The sequence below is a fragment of the Penicillium manginii genome, assembly GCF_028828005.1.
Source record: "Penicillium manginii strain IBT 31320 chromosome Unknown utg000004l:1.0-7231830.0:1.0-7236170.0, whole genome shotgun sequence".
Taxonomy (NCBI): Eukaryota; Fungi; Ascomycota; class Eurotiomycetes; order Eurotiales; family Aspergillaceae; genus Penicillium; species Penicillium manginii.
In genome coordinates this window covers 3,977,052-3,995,322 of record NW_026643105.1, presented here as the reverse complement: position 1 = coordinate 3,995,322, position 18,271 = coordinate 3,977,052, and the positions used below count along the sequence as shown (strand labels likewise).

At 48.5% G+C, this 18,271-nt stretch overlaps 8 protein-coding genes across 8 annotated transcripts; 7 read left to right on the top strand and 1 right to left on the bottom strand.

The window, feature by feature from the left end:
• Positions 1–341: 341 nt before the first annotated feature.
• On the top strand, positions 342–2,655 carry vps27 (ESCRT-0 subunit protein VPS27; the record flags this gene model as incomplete). The annotated part of the gene is made up of 5 exons (XM_057101844.1): positions 342–409; positions 518–650; positions 722–1,003; positions 1,068–1,119; positions 1,148–2,655. The coding sequence occupies 5 exons, from the start codon at positions 342–344 to the stop codon at positions 2,653–2,655; spliced, it is 2,043 nt and encodes a 680-aa protein (XP_056961474.1).
• Positions 2,656–3,241: 586 nt separating this feature from the next.
• N7533_005193 (uncharacterized protein) lies at positions 3,242–5,116 on the top strand (the record flags this gene model as incomplete). Its single annotated transcript, XM_057101843.1, has 1 exon — positions 3,242–5,116. One exon carries the CDS (start codon positions 3,242–3,244, stop codon positions 5,114–5,116), a length of 1,875 nt encoding a protein of 624 aa, XP_056961473.1.
• A 356-nt stretch (positions 5,117–5,472) lies between these two features.
• N7533_005192 (cytochrome P450) lies at positions 5,473–7,209 on the top strand (the record flags this gene model as incomplete). The annotated part of the gene is made up of 4 exons (XM_057101842.1): positions 5,473–5,691; positions 5,759–5,956; positions 6,025–7,086; positions 7,147–7,209. 4 exons carry the CDS (start codon positions 5,473–5,475, stop codon positions 7,207–7,209), a joined length of 1,542 nt encoding a protein of 513 aa, XP_056961472.1.
• Positions 7,210–7,867: 658 nt separating this feature from the next.
• Positions 7,868–9,152, top strand: N7533_005191 (uncharacterized protein; the record flags this gene model as incomplete). Its single annotated transcript, XM_057101841.1, has 2 exons — positions 7,868–8,080; positions 8,130–9,152. The coding sequence occupies 2 exons, from the start codon at positions 7,868–7,870 to the stop codon at positions 9,150–9,152; spliced, it is 1,236 nt and encodes a 411-aa protein (XP_056961471.1).
• A 3,023-nt stretch (positions 9,153–12,175) lies between these two features.
• On the bottom strand, positions 12,176–13,952 carry N7533_005190 (uncharacterized protein; the record flags this gene model as incomplete). Its single annotated transcript, XM_057101840.1, has 3 exons — positions 12,176–13,334; positions 13,419–13,785; positions 13,859–13,952. 3 exons carry the CDS (start codon positions 13,950–13,952, stop codon positions 12,176–12,178), a joined length of 1,620 nt encoding a protein of 539 aa, XP_056961470.1.
• Positions 13,953–14,109: 157 nt separating this feature from the next.
• Positions 14,110–14,519, top strand: N7533_005189 (uncharacterized protein; the record flags this gene model as incomplete). Its single annotated transcript, XM_057101839.1, has 2 exons — positions 14,110–14,254; positions 14,359–14,519. The coding sequence occupies 2 exons, from the start codon at positions 14,110–14,112 to the stop codon at positions 14,517–14,519; spliced, it is 306 nt and encodes a 101-aa protein (XP_056961469.1).
• A 394-nt stretch (positions 14,520–14,913) lies between these two features.
• On the top strand, positions 14,914–15,372 carry N7533_005188 (uncharacterized protein; the record flags this gene model as incomplete). The annotated part of the gene is made up of 1 exon (XM_057101838.1): positions 14,914–15,372. The coding sequence occupies one exon, from the start codon at positions 14,914–14,916 to the stop codon at positions 15,370–15,372; it is 459 nt and encodes a 152-aa protein (XP_056961468.1).
• A 2,269-nt stretch (positions 15,373–17,641) lies between these two features.
• Positions 17,642–18,052, top strand: N7533_005187 (uncharacterized protein; the record flags this gene model as incomplete). The annotated part of the gene is made up of 1 exon (XM_057101837.1): positions 17,642–18,052. The coding sequence occupies one exon, from the start codon at positions 17,642–17,644 to the stop codon at positions 18,050–18,052; it is 411 nt and encodes a 136-aa protein (XP_056961467.1).
• Positions 18,053–18,271: the final 219 nt, after the last annotated feature.

Genomic DNA, 18,271 nt, shown 5'->3' with positions numbered 1-18,271 from the left:
AAGGTTCAGCACATATTTAGGAGAAAGGAGCAAAAAACGAGGGACAGGGTCTCAAGATAGAAAGAAGGTGTGAAAGCCAAAGACAAGGTCTCGCAAAGAAAGGACCAGGCACGGGGTCGTCTGGGGAAGTGGCAGTACACAGCGGAGACCGAGCAGTGCCTATGTAATCTAGGTATAGGTACGGATGCTCCGTACGGTAATAATAGAAAGGGCTCACCGCCGATGACGCAGCCAAGCTGGAAGCTTAGTCAATAATCACTCCGGAGCTCCCCCTCATCAACATTCAACCTCCTCCATCCCCAGATCTACTCAGATCTCCCTGCTCCCAATCCGCTTTCAATATGGCAGGCTGGTTTTCTTCAACGTCGCCTCTCGATGAGCAGATCGAGCGGGCCACCGCTTCCTCTCTGTACGTGGCTGTCAGCTTCCGTTCCTTCTGCCTTCTGCCTTCTGCCTGACCGTTGCCCATGATCTGCTAGCCATCATCTAGCATGGAAATAAACTGACCAATTCCCAGGGAAGATATCGCACTCAATTTGGAAATCTCGGACATGGTGCGATCTAAAAGTGTTCAACCTAAAGATGCTATGAGATCCTTGAAGCGCCGCTTAGAGAACAGGAACCCCAATATCCAGCTGGCGACATTAAAGGTTGGTCGCACCCATTTGACGAATTTGTGAATCTTGCCTTAGATTAAATCTAATCAAATATCCCCGAATAGTTGACCGATACATGTGTTAAGAATGGAGGAACCCACTTCCTCGCCGAGATCGCATCCCGCGAGTTTATGGACAACTTGGTGTCATTGATGAAGGCCGAAGGCGCTCCTCTGAACTCGGATGTTCAACGCAAAGCTTTGGAGCTTATACAGGACTGGGCAATGGCAGCCCAGGGCCGAATGGATCTGATGTATGTGGGGGAGACATATCGCAAACTACAGAATGAGGGATTCCGCTTCCCACCGAAGACCGAATTGAGCGGGAGCATGTTGGAAAGCAATGCGGTAAGTCTGGACTTGGTCATTCTATGACCAGGAGAGTATCAAAACTAATCACTATGATGATCAGCCACCCGAGTGGATCGACTCCGATGTTTGTATGCGATGCCGCACGGCATTCAGTTTCATGAACCGAAAGCATCATTGCAGAAACTGTGGAAATGTCTTCGACGCCCAATGCTCCAGCAAGACCATCCCCCCTACCTCATCTTGGAATCCTTGAGCCCGTGCGAGTCGACGACGGATGCTATACGAAACTCACATCAAAGTCTTTCGCCCCAGCAGGTTTATCAGACCGATCGACATATAAGAATAACTCCATCACCAAATCCAACACGATGGAGCCCCGCGGTGCTAAAGCAGATACCAGCTTTGACGATGACCTCCGTCGAGCGCTACAAATGAGCTTGGAAGAAGCAGAAGGGAGAGGGCCCTCGGGATATGTGCCTCAGACCGGGAACGCCCCCCAGCCGACGACCACGACCGCAACTACGACCGAGGCTGCGGCGCCGGCTCCAGGACCTAGCAATGTCGAAGAGGAGGATGCCGACCTGAAGGCGGCGATCGAAGCGTCCCTCCAAGACATGGAGCAACACAAGCAGAACCACGCCGCAGCATTGAAGAACAATCCACCGCCGAATTCTGCCTCGCGCGACTCGTCAGGTACCCCAAAGCCGGCTGTGCAAAATCCCTACGAACTCAGCGCTGTAGAAGCTGAAAACATTCATCTCTTTTCAACACTTGTCGATCGACTGCAGCACCAACCCCGGGGTACCATCCTTCGCGAGCCTCAGATCCAGGAACTTTACGACAGCATCGGAGCTCTTCGGCCCAAGCTAGCTCGAAGCTACGGAGAGACGATGAGCAAACATGACACATTACTTGATCTCCATTCGAAACTATCCACTGTCGTTCGATATTATGATCGAATGCTGGAGGAGCGTCTTTCGAGTGCATATTCCCAGCAAAACCTCGGTTACGGCGCCGTGCCCAGTGTAGCTCCGTACCCCAACATGACTGGCTTGCCCTCTCAGGTTCCAAATGGCAAATCTGGAGCAGAAAACTTTTATTATGGTAACGCACCAGACGCGACTGGTCCAGCTGGCCCAACATATGCACCACCATCCCAGACGAATTTGAGTGGATATGACGCCCCTCCTGCGGGTGTCACAAGTCCTTCGTATCCGCCACACTCACAATATGCAGCCCCTGGGAGTGAATCCACCTGGGGTCAAAATCCCTATCCGTCATTGGGGTCTCCTCCGCCCAGTGCACCCCCCAACAATGATGCTGTTGCAACTGGTTACGGTGGACCGGCACAGTACTATGCGTCCCAACAGGATCAGGAACCGCAGCAATCCGATACTCCATACCAACAACCATCACCTTTACTGCGGCGAGATTCACAATACCAGTCTAATGCGCCAGGGCCACACTCCCCCGAGCAAGTCCAAACACCGACATATTCCACCGTGCCACCGGCTACTCACCAACATCCAAGCGGACATCCACCTCAGTCCTACTATTATCAGCCGCAGCAGGCCAGTACGGTGCCGTCTGCATACCCGCAGGTACCAACGGGCCAACCAGGACAATATTCGGAAGTAAACCAGAAGCAGCAATCCGCACGGGTGGAGGAGAGCTTGATTGAACTATAGCATTTTGTTTGTTCGGGCGTTTCCATTGTTCCCCGTGTCTTTGATTATTTCGCTTTTACCTGATGATACCTAAGGCCTATCTTTCTTGCAAATTGTACCTAAATCTCAATGGAGTCTGTAGCTTTGGAAAGCAGGTGTTGATCCCTGACACCCCAAATGAGTTCCCCCCAAAGTATTCTCCAAAAGTGTTCTCCACTTTTTGTAAGGTAGAAACTGTCGACCTCGTCCAACCGGACGTTGGGAATAATACCCGCGTTGCCCCCCCTCCGGTCCGCGAGCGGCGAGATCGCCCTCGGCCCTCAACCTCACCCGCCGACCTCCAACTTCGAGTTCTTCCTTCTCCATCCTCCATCCTCTACCCCCACCATTCGATTCGACCTTACTGTCACTTACCTCTTGTTGCACACATGGATTCGACCGGGGCGGTGTAATATCCTCCCCCCCTGCGTTTCATTATTGAGTCTTCATTGCTTTTTCGCCTGCACGTCCATCTGCGGTGGTACCTCCTCATCGCCTCGGCCAATCCCCTTTCGACGCCCAGTGTACATCGCTGATTACCCGCCGCCCTTTTGGGATCTTTGCCGCCATGCCAAACAACACCTCTTCCCCCGTCAAGCGCCCCGGTCTCGCTCGTCGAGCGGTCTCCTCGCATGCAGTAGTCACGCGGACCAATACCACCGGCGACCTGTCCGAGTCGCACACCAATAAGGCCCTTGTACATCCTGTACACCATAAGCCACATCGCGCACATGTCGTGGGCGGTCACCGAAATCATCATAGAAATCCCTCGCTCGGGAAGAATCTGAGCAAACTGAAGCTCTTTCAACTTGCTCCTGAGGCGACCGGTCGAAACCACCATCGCAAGAAGTCTGCCCCGGCAACTCCTGTGGGTAGCCCCAAGGACAAGGGGCATGTACGTTGGGACGGGGTGCTGGAAGATCATCCGAAGAACTCGATGAAAAGAAATAACTCGACTCCCGTTCTAAGACGTGCCAACTCAGGTGGGACCGTGAGTAAGAAGGCCCTCGTAACCGATCGCCCGCTATTGAGCGCCGGCAAGAAGAAGTCGGTTGGATTTGAGTTAGGCGATGATCTCAACGACGACGCTGAGTGGGAAGACACCACGCAATCACCCGAAAGTACGAGGCGCAACTCGGTCGCGCCCTCGAACCCCAGCCTCGAGAACAACAACCAAGTCCTTGTCGATCCCCTTACTTTTGTGAAGCGACCGTACCCGCAAATCTCTCGCGCTACCAGTCTCCCAGAATCGATCACAAATAAATTTGTACGCGACCAGTCCGATCCAGACGAAGAAGACGAGGACGAAGACGAAGACGTGGAGGAGCAGGAAGCCGATTCACAGGACCTTGACCAGTCTGCTGACCAGGGCGATATCGCGAACCGCTTATTGAGTCCAACCCACTCTGCGAAAGCTCCGCCAGCTATGTCCTCGATCTCTGCGATGGCCAAGCCGTCGGCCAAGGATCCCGCGTCGCGCAGTGCCTCCGTGAACCTGGCCCAGGAAAGCACTCGACGGACATTCTCTACATCCAACCCTGGGCTGGCCATGACGCTTGGTAGCCAACCCCACGCTACCTCATCTTCGATGGAGGGCGGCGTTTCCAGATTCATTGTTAGCAACAAAACTGCCAACCAAGCATCATCGCGAACTGATTCCGACCCGAATACCCCCTCCTCATTCCTCCCTCACTACCACCCACAAACACCCCCATCTCCAAACCGCGGCGCTACAAAAGCAGCAGCGTCTCCAGCTCGACCACTCGGCGTCGACTTGCCTTCACGGACTCAACAGAAGCTATGGCTCCAACGCACAGCTACCCTAAACGACTCTCCTCCCGAGAACCATGGAGTGGCCAAAGCTACGTCATCTACTGCCATGGATATGGCAGTAAGCCAAGTACGCCCTGGCACTGTTACCTTCGATGTCAGCAGAGGCATCAACGGCGGGGCTCGCACTGGGGCTATTGGCCATGACAATGAATCGCGACAAACTCGCAAAGCATATGAGAAGGTAGCTTTGGAGCTGACAGCAGTACGACGATTCCAATCACCCACGGGTGATAGCTTCAACCGACTGCGTAACATCGCTCGTGCATCCAAGGCATCAGCCCTCGGAAAACCTATCAAATCGGCCCCCTCGTTGCCCCTGCTTCAGACTGGCAAACGCCCCAGTCGGCTTGGATCTAGTTCGGAATCGAAGTCGCAGCTACGTGACCCACAATCCTCCACATCGGAAGATCCGGCCACTCAGAGCGAGTCCACCGACGCGATCCAGGCAACCAAATCATCTCACCCCTCCCACCGAATTCTTTCTACATCCGACGAGGCTGTGCATGGCCTGACCGGAGAGCAAGATACCGAAGTCTACCCACAAGTCAATCAAACCGATATGATGATTCGTCGCATGTGGGAAAGTCGAGAAGTTGCTACGTCTGGATAATGGCCACCACAACCTATTTTTTACGTTGATGACATTTTTGCTTGCAATTCCCCGGGCGTTGACATTTCTCTGGCGGTTCTCTTTTCTTTGCTCCTATTTTTTTCTTGAAAGCGTTCACTATCAATCATGGACATATCTGTTTATCCTCTAGGGCATGCGCTAATTGTAATTGCAACATTCTATTTGGCCCCAGCCTTGGCACGGCACCCCAGTCTTCCGGGGGATCGACCATGGCGTGACTACCTAACCCTGAGCTGAGTAATGGCCAATCATCCCCTGCTGATTTGTCCTTGTATACATATTCAACTTCAAGTTCTCATTCCAATTCGCTGTGTTGTCACTCTTTGCAAAGCATCATGGAGGTTCTTGCTCCTCTTGTCGTCGGCCAAATCGCCCGCATCTCCTGCTATGCAGTTGGGATCGTCTTTATTTCCGTCGTTCTGAATGTGTTCAACCAATTGTTCCTCTACAATCGCAATGAACCTCCAGTTGTGTTTCACTGGTTTCCCCTCGTTGGAAGCACTATTCCGTATGGCATGGATCCTTATAAGTTCTTCTTCTCCTGTCGTGAAAAGGTATGCGTGAATGGACATTCTGATATTCTCATTTCTTGAACTTCGGATCACTGATAGACGAACATAGTACGGCGATATATTCACATTCATACTCCTGGGCAAGAAGACCACTGTGTATCTCGGCACGGAAGGCAATGAATTCATCCTGAATGGAAAATTGAAGGATGTCAACGCTGAGGAGGTTTACGGAAAGTTGACAACTCCTGTCTTCGGCACTGATGTGGTATACGATTGCCCGAACTCCAAGTTAATGGAGCAGAAGAAAGTAATTACATGATCGCTATCCTGAATTCCATGAAGTTGATCATAAGAGCTAACTCATTCTCAACCCAGTTCATCAAATTCGGACTGAGCCAAGCCGCCCTAGAATCCTACGTTCCCCTGATCGAAGAAGAAGTCAACCAATACATCAAAACCTCCGGAAAATTCAAAGGCAAGACAGGCATCGTCGATCTCAGCGCCGCGATGGCCGAAATCACCATCTTCACAGCCGGCCGCACCTTACAAGGCGATGAAGTCCGCACCAAGTTGACCGCCGAGTTCGCCAGTCTCTACCACGACCTGGATCTAGGCTTCAACCCGATCAACTTCATGCTGCCCTGGGCCCCTCTCCCTCACAACCGCAAGCGAGACTTCGCCCATGCCCGCATGCGCGAAATCTACCTGGAAATCATCCAAGCCCGCCGCGAATCCACCACGTCCGAGGGAGACCAGTCTCAAGACATGATCTGGAACCTAATGCGCAGCGTCTACCGCGACGGCACCCCAATCCCAGACAAGGAGATAGCCCACATGATGATTACCCTCCTCATGGCCGGCCAGCACCAATCGTCATCAATAAGTTGCTGGATCTTCCTCCGCCTCGCCTCGCAGCCTGGAATGACAGAAAAGCTATACCGCGAACAGCTCGATGCCTTTGGTTCCGAACTTCCCCCATTGAGCTACGAGGATATGGACAAACTCCCCCTCCACCAGAACGTCATCAAGGAGACGCTGCGCATCCACAACTCCATCCACACCCTCATGCGCAAGGTTAAGAATCCGCTCCCTGTCCCCGGAACCAGATTCGTCGTGCCGACTAGTCACACCCTTCTTGCTTCGCCGGGTGTTACCACCCGCGATGACAAACACTTCCGCAACGCAATGACCTGGGATCCGCACCGGTGGGAATCGCGCATTGAGGCCGAAGATGACGGCGAGACTATTGACTACGGATACGGCGTTGTTTCGAAGGGGACGAAGAGTCCCTATCTTCCCTTCGGTGCTGGTCGTCATAGGTGCATTGGGGAGAAATTTGCTTATTTGAATTTGACGGTTATTGTTGCCACGATGGTGCGGAACTTTCGGTTCTATAATCCAAATGATAGGGACGGTGTTCCTGAGACGGATTATTCGGTATGTCTTCTCTTTCTTACGTCTGGCTATTGTGATTCTGTCGAACTAATGTCTATGAAGTCCCTGTTTTCTCGGCCAATGAAGCCATCGACTGTTCGTTGGGAGAGACGTGGGGAAGAATGATCATCATCACAACTGGGGTTGTCAAGCTATGCTTCTCTATTGGTCAAGCGGTAATCGCTTTGCCGAACTCGGTTTGATAAGGATGTTACTTAATAGATCATAAAGCGATGCATCTAGGTTTTGAAATTTGCTTGAACTTAGGATCTTTGTTTTCATATACTGCCAGTAGACAATCCTACGTCAGCTAATGATTACTACTACTTTATCGCCTCAATTATAGATGCGAGCTTAGTAAATAGAGAGAACCTTTGACGATTTCGCAGTTGGTGGTTTCTGTACCAATAGGGAGCCGCTGTCGGAGTAATTTTCGGCCTCCCGGGTTTCAACCGGCGAACCGTATTATCAAAATGTAGATATCCACGCCACATTCCCTATTTAGTAACCCTGTGGGCTGGTATTGGCACAGGAAAGAAATTAAAAATACAGCACTTCGGAACAGCATCATGGTGCATCGTGGATACGACTTTTGAACACGGATCACTTCAGAATAGTGGAGCGAATGTAGTCAGAATATCATAAGAAGCGGCGTTCTATCCGCAAAGTGTGATTTTGACTCACTCCATACCTAGGCACATCTTTTTCGTCAAGTTTCTTTTCTGTAAATAAATTGGACGATTTCATTCAATTTTATTTCGCACCCACAGTCGTTTCAAACAGGATGACCTCCGAGCAGAAAACAAACATGACTTCTCGCACTCTAGCGGCGAACGACCTCGCTGAGACTCTTCCCAAAATGGTAATGTCGACTCGGGCCATACACGCGGATGACTTTGTCAGCTCCCATCGAGCCATTGCCCCTGCAATACACGTCGCTGTGAATTACAGATACGCAAGAGACCCGGACCAGTTGGTTCCAGGCGAAAACAAAGATGTCAGTATATCTACTCGCTTTTTATGAAAATCTCTGACTGGTTTGATAGCCTGATACTCTAGAATCATTTGTCTATTCACGCTATACCGCACCTAACAGCAATCGGTTCGAGACAGTTCTCAAAGATCTATTTCATGGAGGGATCATGACATACTCCACCGGCCTCGCCGCTTTCCACGCAATAATGGTCTTGCTGAATCCGAAGCGTGTTTTCATCGGCGATGGATATCATGGTGTTCATGGGAACATCGATCTGATGACCAAGCTGACAGGCGTGGAAAAGCTCCCCCTTGAACAACTCGATCAGCTTGGCCCTGGGGACATTGTTCATATTGAGACACCCCTCAATCCAACAGGCGAAGCACGTAATCTCAGCTATTACAGTGCGAAGGCTCGTGCTGCGGGGGCATTCCTCACTGTGGACGCAACATTTGCGCCTCCGCCCTTGCAATATCCATTGCAGTTTGGCGCGGACATTGTTCTACACAGTGGAACGAAGTATATCGGAGGACATTCCGATATGATGTGTGGTATTTTGGTGGTTCACCCTGAACGTGTGCGTCAAGGTTGGATTGACCAGTTGTATTCAGCGAGACTTGTCATGGGGAATGTGATGGGAAATCTGGAAGGCTGGCTGGGTCTTCGCTCCCTGCGAACTCTTGAACTCCGGGTGAAGAGACAGTCCGAAAACGCCGAAAGCCTTGTCAGGTGGATCGACGAGGAGATTCAGAATCCTTGCTCAGTGGTTGGTCAGGTGGTCGACTCTATTCGGCACGCTTCGTTGCAGAAGGAAGATGTTGAAGATGGATGGTTGAAGAGGCAGATGGCTGGAGGGTTCGGTCCCGTCTTCGCGATATGGCTGAAAACTCCGGATCAGGCAAAGAGATTTCCAAGCAAGCTGCATATTTTCCAACATGCAACTAGCTTGGGTGATGTGGAGAGCTTGATTGAATGGAGGGCTATGAGTGACTCCAAATGCGATACCAAGCTTCTGCGCATCAGCTGTGGTGTTGAGGATGCCGGTGATTTGAAGAGGGATTTACTCCAGGGGTTCCAAGCTCTTTGTGAATGATGTATCATATGCTATATTGGAAAAAGAAACCAATCATTAAAAACTGCTGTTCTTAACTGCTATTAAATTTATAGCCCTCACAGCAGAGTCAGGCCTTGGTATTTGGCAAGGTTCAATCCGACTCCACAGATGCAGGTATTTTCAGTCGAACATGAACAAGAATCTAATTAATTACAATCTATTCGGCAAATTATCAACGACCCATCACGGCCGACTGACACGCAATATGAATCTCTTTGCTCATACCACCCACGCCTTCGAACATTTTAGCCCCTCTCAAAGCGTCAATGATTGACTCAAGTCCCTGACGAATCTCCCGCATCAATCTCTCAACCTCTTGAACCTCTGAATCTGCTGCTGGGTTATTGAGAAGATAGTGACAAGACGCAATATTTCTGGATACCAATGCAGCCCGCAGCCGATAATGGCACATGAGCAACACATATGAGCTCTGCATGACAGTGCATACAAAGAATGGCAGTAAGAACGGAACTACGCCATTCTCTGCTGAACTTTTGTCTTGATCTATAAATTGAGATTGAGAACCACCCCGACTTGGTCTGGTCAACGAGAGGCTTTCAAGTCCACGAGACATGGCCAACGCGGACCTGAGGCATATTAGAGATGAAGCTTCTTCACTGAAAGGGAAGAATGAATCAAAATACTGTGATTGTGGCGAGTCGAAACCGGTGTTGGGGCCTCTCTCATCATCAATTGAGGCAAGACCACAGTATTTTCCAAGAAACATGGGAATTTCTTTGAAAGCACGGGCTCGATGAAGCCGAATACGAGCACTTAGGTTGAAGTTGAGTTGTTAGCATACTAGCACAGAAAGATAGAATACTACTACTCCTAGTAGTAGTAGAGTTTCGAATTTGTGTTCAGCTCACCAATCAATGAAAAGCGTTGATATAGATCGCATATTCTGTGAAGCAATGACGTCGGCACTTCCGAGTCCTCTTGATGTAGGCTGTATGAGGCAAGCCGACCTTTTGCTTAAGCTTGATAGATGTGAGTCCAATTGGATAATCTTCTCCGGAGACTCCGATCTTAAAGTGCTGGTAGGGAACTTTCCAATATAACCGTTGAAAGTTTGCAGAACAGAAATCAACGACTGTTCGGTTTCTAAAACAAATGACCACAGCTAGGATGAGGTTAGCAAAAGGAACGATCAAGGATAACCCCTAAAGAAACACCACATGACTGGTGAACTAGGATTCGGTACCTCAGTTGAGCCCTGGAATGATGGGAACGGAGTGATTATCCTTGGATCGGATATTGATATGATCGGATACTGGTATAATTCAGCAGAGTTGAAATAGAGAGCCCTTTCTCGTTCCGGATGACCCACTATTTGCAGATCAATAGATGATAGGTAAAGCACCAGCATCTTGATAACCTCGTAAGCAAATGAATAAATGCGGATTGGTTGAAATGGACTCACAGTACTCCACCATGTCCGACGCTCTGCCTCTGTTGATCTTTCGTCAAGGGTATGAAGCGATAAATCCATCGCAGCAGTCACTGCTTCGTTTGCACGACTGCGCATTCGTGAAATACTCCCTCTTTGGCAGTATTCATAGACACTCAGTATAGAAAGAGCAAGAATAGGGTGTAAGCGAGACGGTAGATTTGAGCTCGTCAGTTCGCTAAATGCACCGCTGGTTTGTGCTCTGGTATTTCTTTCAATCTCACTTTCAACCTCTTCAAAGGCTGTCTTGGCAAATAAATGTGCCTGCGATCGTCTCAATGGCGCGTTGCAAGCTTGATTAGGATGCGATTTTCGAGGAAGTGGTATCAATACCAGTATAGCGGAAATGGCCAGGGTAAGCGAAGTTGTGGGCCAATGCGGCAGAGAGTCTCGATTTATGGGACCATCGGGAAAGTTTTGGGGGCTGATCGATATCGGAACGTCATGACATTGTGTGGTAGATGCGGGAGGTGGTAGTATTGGCAAGAATGGATGAATGTATACATAGTAGGCACTCAGTCTAAAAGAGGCTCAGTTATGTTCCATTTCAGAGAAGAGATATAGAACTTGACAAGGATTAGCATGGCATGAAACTTACATATCATCATCTGAGGTATAAGAACGTATAGCAAGCGATTCAGCATCATGATTTTCATGGTCGTTTTGCGAAGCTGGTGCGAAATTATCTCCAATCGCGCCCGATTGCACATTCAGATTTTGTATTCCACGGAAGGGAGCCAGCAAATGAATGGCACTTTCTGGATCGTATATGCCTAATACTTCATCTAGAAAAGGCGAGTTTTGTTGGAAGGCATGGCCACCTGCAAGGAAGGGCGGCTCCGTTTGTTGGAACGATGGGGGTGGTGCAGCAACATACTGCAGGCTATGCCTGGCCCCCCCGCCGGATACCACCACGTTGACTTGGGCGATAGGAACACGTTAGGTTCCTGGCAGAGCACTAGTTTTCACTTCGGATGAGAGCGGTTCAAGTATGAGGGAAAAGAGCTTGCTCTTACTCTACCACATGGCTGTCTTCCGTCACAACGAATTTTGGCCTCTCGACTATACAGAGAATGTTAGAAAAGGCTGCATGGTGGAAAAGTGGAAGGCATACCAGGTGAGGCAGGCAGCCCTTGCAGGTGGCTTGCGATTAGATCTCATGTTGTACAGGCCGCTTGGAATTTCACCGAGTCAAGGCTGACTTCTTGAGTCGATGAGGCGATGACGTACGCTTGGTCGCCGGTGGACGCCGGGATGCCGAAAATATCGGCGTTTGAACCTCCGGGTCGCCGGGCTTGGCATTTTACTATCGGGTTTACTACCCCATGCCGTCAGCACCTACTAATTAATTGTGAAACTTTATTTTCTGTAAACTCTGCTTTATGAATGCCATATCAGGGAAAAGCAATCTCAATTGGAGGTAGTGAATTTAAAGTGCCCGAAGTGGTAAAAATATTTGAACACATTGGCTGTTCCGGACCTTCTCTAAAGCTCCTTAGGTCAAAATCTAAGAATAATTGAAAGATTTCCTTAAAAGACATGGAATGAAGATTCAACGACCAGGCTTCCAGCCTCTAAGCATGTTGATGATACCCCTCCAAAATTTGATTGGCTGTTCAGTCTCGCTCGCTTCATACAACGCAATATCATCGGCTTCCCAGCGCAGATCGACTTCTTCGGGCGTCAACCACTTGGTTCCGTGAAATATTTTCCAAGAGAAGAAATATATAGGTGCGAGAATAAACATGGTATAGCTCAGGAAGAAGCTCTTGGTGCTCCACGGCGTAAAGCTGCGATATCCGAAGCAGAAAAGCATTAAAACCATCCAAGCGATCGAGATGTAGCCACAATATGGCTGGAAATATGCGTAATAAGGCAGTTTTGTTCTATCAAATCCCTGTGCATAACAGGCGCGATAGAAGCAAATGTATGTCACCCCAATAATGATATAGTTGATCAAAATATTTGCTGTAGTCAGGCTAATGAGCCAGTTGAGGACGGTCATGGCGCCCCCGGAGAGCTGCAAAAATGAGAGACAGCCGAATGCCAGTGCTACTATATTGCAGTAAATTGGTATACCTCGGTCATTGGTTCGTGTGAATATACGCGGTGCCCGGCCACCAGCTGCAAGGCTATAGAGTCCACGCGTTGTAGCATACCAGTATGTGTTCCCAGCAGAGAATACTGTAGTTAGCATCAATGCACATGCTAAGTGAGGAAGACCAGTGATTCCCATATTCTTCATAGCAATGATATAAGGAGATGCGTATGCAGATGAGCCTCCATTTTTCACTGACTGGATTAGTGTGGAGTCATCATATGCCAGGAGTATGCCAATACAGATAGCTCCTCCGACAAAGAAGACTATGCTTCTCCAATAAACAACCTTAAAGGCTTGTTTGACGTATACTCGGGGATGTTTGGCCTCAGCTGAAAGAGAAGAAACATATTCTGGTCCAGTGACTATGAACAATGCTGTCCAAAGGCATTCAAGAAAGCCTTCGAAGCGGCCAAGGTCTCCTGAGCTGGCGTATTCCGCAAAGGCTCCTGGGCTATTCCAATGGCGGAATCCATATGCATCATGATCGGGATTCCCACCAACCATTGTCACAAAAGTGAGACCGAAGAGTATTGTCATTAAAAAAACTTTTCCTGTCGACAACCAGAATTCAGTTTCACCATACGCATGCACTGTGAAAAGATTGATCGCGCTGTGGAAGACAAACGTCAGTAAATATTCTGAGAGTAACCGCAGACTGCTTTCCACGCGATGTTGTTATTCCGGAAATCCTTACAGATAAACAGCGAGGCAAGCGACACAAACAGCCCAAGCGGGGATATCATCCCTCCAAAATTGAAGAAACAAGTTGACAGCTGAAATTTCGAACGGAATGCTCAGGGCCATAAAGATGAAGAGATTCCATCCCGCAAGAAATCCCCAAGCATCATCAACCCATTTTCCAGCATGAGAGATAAAACCACCACTGACTGGCATATAAGTTGCCATCTCGGCAATGCAGTTATTGACCATGCTCAGCATGATGGACTCGACGGTAACTGCGAGCAACAAGCTGGCCGGACCGCCTTTGGAAAGTGCGCCGCCGATGGCAATGAAAAGGCCGGTTCCAAGAGACCCCCCCAATGGCAATAAGCTGCACATGCCTATTATCAAGGCGTCGATGTAGCCCTACAGACTTTCCAGTCTGGAGAAATTTTCCCTCTTGCAGGTCCTTACCGATTTCATTTCCTCCTCCACGGCCGGTATCTTCAGACACATCGAACTTTTCTGTAATTATATTGGTGGGCTTGGATAAGCCTGAAGAACTCATGATGAACGTACTCAATCTCTTGAATACTATAAATTGATGAATCAGGACTAGACTTAATGTAGTCTGTACCTATTATATACCGGAAACAAGGAGTTATTATTGATCGTTATCATAGTACCCGAACCCAAACTTGAACAAACTTCACCCCGCAAACAAAATGACATGTTTCAAGAAGGCGTCTAAAGCTATAATTGCTAAGGTCTGTAATGCGGGTGAGAGACCATTGTTAAATTACGGAGTGTACCTGGGTAGATCGACAAAGGGTAAAGCGTTTAGCCGTGTCTTCGCGGGATCGATCAGTGGTATGTAAGACACGGCTATCGCTTATATCAAAACTCAATTCCCCAAATACCTACCTTTTGAGTACCCATCGAGGCAAAAATGTTCTTATCTCTCTCGGTAACAGCCGCTATCCTGATAATTTTCCATTTCCCCGCATCCGGTGATACGGAAAATGTCGTTCGAAGGCGCCTCAAGCTAGATGCATGGAAACTTAGCCGACCGGCCAGCATCCGAGCTCAAAGCTTACAAGAGATATTCAATACCGACATAGAAGCTGCTAGCTAACCTCTTGGCGTGCTTCCAAGTTAGAAATGTGTTTCTTTGAGATTATCTGGGGTAATGAAAAACTATTATCTTTGATAGGACTGCCATATTCTGGAAACATCGGCATTCGCTGGAACGATAGTGGAACTAGTCATAGCCGACTAGTACATCGTATATGATTCTGATCGGGAAAAGGGGATATGGGGTCGAAAACATTCCCCACTTCAACTTGTTATAGGAAGGCGTAGAAGAATGGGGACTGTTTATCAGTTTGTATCTGGGGATACTCAGATCCCCCGGCCTCAAACCCCGCAATTGAAATGTATATTATATAATGAAGCATTCATTTCTTGATTTTCTTTGCTAACACGGATACTTACAAGGTTTTCTTCTCTCAAGCCTTTACCAAATCAAAATGCCTTCAACAGCCCTTACCTTCCCTTCGTCTTCGACGAAACAATTTTACGGAACAAACTCACCCTGGGAGGGAACTTATGGCCACTATCGTGCCATTCGCGTCGGCCAACAAATCTACCTTTCAGGTACAACAGCTGCCGATCCTGACAGCCCACCTGGAAAACCGCGGGTACTTTGCCCTGGAGATGCCCGTGGCCAAACACGGGTCACCTTGAATGAGATAATTAAGGCTATTCAACATCTTGGAGGCAAGGGCGGCGAAAGCATTATACGAACCCAACTATTCATTCAACGCCACGAAGATGCCCCGGAAGTGATGGCAGGATTTACGGAAGTCCTAGGGCGGGATCATGGCGGCAATATCGGCTCCACTGCCATTCTGCTTGTTGTTTCGAATTTCTCCGACCCGGAAATGCTGGTGGAAATTATGGTGGATGCAATTGCCGACGCTTCATGAAATCAACACTGGCGCTGAAAATGGGTTGGAAGGCCCAATCTTGCCCGAAATTTAATCATGTCCATGCCGTGGCAATTTTATCGACCGAGTGCCGCCGGAGCCGGAGACGTACGTCAGAGGGTTTGTCGTGATGCACGCACAGCCAGAGTGTTTGTCCTATTGCACAGACTTAGTCAGTCCGCACTCCTATATCTGGGTCTATTTAGTTCAGATGGTTTCTTGTCCATATAAATATTCAAGTTTCCTCTCTGATCACCTCTCGCTTTTGAAACAAATAATATTGCTTAGTAATTACTATGAATAGTATTGGTGCTCAGTGCTAGAGACTATCACCGATATATACTTTTTACATGCAAAAAGTAGTACTTTATGAAGACAATATTCAGTACCTAGGTAGCCACTGATAACTTGTTCTCTTTATAAACAAAAAATAATATTCACCTGCCAGTGGGCAACCACCATAAATATTAGCGCTTGATGACTATCGCCAATGCGTGCAGAAAGAAATACTCAGTGGCCACTACAAACCTGTGCTCTTTGCATTCAAAAAAGAATACTAATGAGGGTGCTAGGGGAAATTATTATTGCAAAGTGGTGGTTATTAGCTGCCGTGGGAAGGGGCTTCTATAGCTCTGGAAAGATTGGATCACTTTAGATTATACTGGGGGAGGCAGGATGGCGATACTGGCAATGGTAGAGAGATGGTGGTGGCATGAAGATGCTATGGAAGAAGCCCGTAGATACTACATGCCAGGCACGGTGGGCACGGGCTGACCCAGCAGCCTGGGGCCTGAGCCCTCAGGCTTCAGTAGATTAAGCTAGGCCGCCCCTGCCAATCTACACCTTAACGCGCACCAACATCAATACTAGCCACCACCTGAGATTCCACAACATAATCGCTTCTTTGCACTCAGCGAGCCTCTTGAAAACAATCTGATACTTTCACGCCCAGGTGTCGTCAAATCCTCTGCAGGGGCAAGAAATACTTGCCAACACGTTGCGATTCGCCGCCGGCACCACTTTATGTGCGGCTGCCCAAGTCAACTCTCTGTGGGCAGAAGAAGCAACCAATGTGAGCGTCCATTATCCTGGAAGCTTGATAAAGACATGACAACCAACTTGGCAAACTTGATAGTGGATATGGCGTGGAAAATATCGTCGGGGAGGTAGCAGTCTGATCGCTGCGTTACAGAGATTGGCCAGTCTATCTAGCGAGCGTCGACTTTGGTGAGCAAACTGTGACTCTCGTGAAGATTATACTGGATTGCTCATATCTTGCATTGGGTACACTTCGAAAATACGCCACCTTGCCATGAGTTATGGTTGTCTTTATGGCGATGGCTTGAGCGAAAACCTTGTGATCTCAAAGCTGATTGCCGACGCAGCTTTCTCATTTCCATATTTACGATCTGTTATTTTGGACCCGGAAATGAAATTGATGATATGAAAGAGGAGGATATGGTTCAGTTTGTCCTGGAGACTCGTCTCCCTTACGATTTATGGTGGATACTATACACATACTACACACCATGGTACTTGGAGATGATTCAAGGTATAGGGAGTGAAGAGTGTGGAGAGCGATAGGCATGAGAGACAGTAACTAACAATGGTCACTAGGCACGTTCACCCTGCCTCCGACACCTTCGTATTGACAATCCGCTGGGAGGGAAAACCACCCAGCCTCTAATTTCGGTCCAAAGATTTTTTGATTGTCTTGAAGGTATGCCGTCCATGACCCATCTGGAATCTGAGATGGGCTGGACCTCAGTGTTGAACAAATTCTATTTGCGATACCTTATGTTGCGTCCAACGCTTGAAATACTATCCCTTGGTCCTAAAACGGCCATTGACTGGGATCTGACTGAAAGTGCTCTTGATGAGTGTGAAGAAAGCACTGTGTTTCCGAGCTTACGGTTTCTTATCGTTTGGGCCGAGGTAAGAGCCTTACAGTCCTTGATTCCTTTACTCGATAATTTGCAAGGAGTACATCTGCAACAGCATAATTCTGATTCTGATGATGTTAATTCTGTTCTGCACCTCTTATCCTCACGTCGACGTCTTGAGGAGATCTCTTTCGACTCTTGTGGCAACGTTAATGCCCCGCATCCAATTATTTCATGATCTCGCATCAGGCTGCCCCTTGCTTTGAAGGCTTGAACTTGGAGATAATTGGTGGCTACCGCTTGTTGATTTCAACGACGAACTGATAGCAGCAATTGCACCGCAATGGAACTTGCTGACTGTACTTCGTTTAAACTTTGACACTAAAATGTCTGTCAGGTCTTTGGCCTCCCTATCTCACCACTGCCCTCACCTCCAAGAACTTCGACTTATGAATGATTTTGAATTACTTGATGAGCCGAATCCCTCTGGTGGCTTAGTGCATTTCCCTCGTCTGGAAATCCTTCAAATCGGTTCACCAACCCTTCAAAACAATTGGGATCTTCCAAGTGATCCTATAACTACTGCTAACACAATTTTTGACCTCATTGATCTCTGGTTTCCTGTCATGAAAAGCTTCATTTGCGGGGATTGGCATTCGCGCCGCGATAGTGGGATCACAGTCCTGGGCATCATTGACCAGCATTTAGTCGCCACTCGACCTCCTCGGATTCATTCTCCAGACTACCCCGGGTCCTCAATGAAAACGAAGTTGATTCGGGACACTGTTGGAGATTGATTAAAAGTACGGATGTCGGAGCGGAGGTGACAGAGCCTTATAGGGAACGGTCATTCCAAAGTTTTAATAGAAGCCCTGGAGCATTGGGTCAATTGCGGCTATGGAGCGTCGTACAACCCTAAGTACATATACTAGTCAACAGTGAATGCCGATCATACCTAGTTAACCTTGGGAACTTCTTCAGTCCGAATCTACAACTTCCAAGGTTGTTGAACCGTG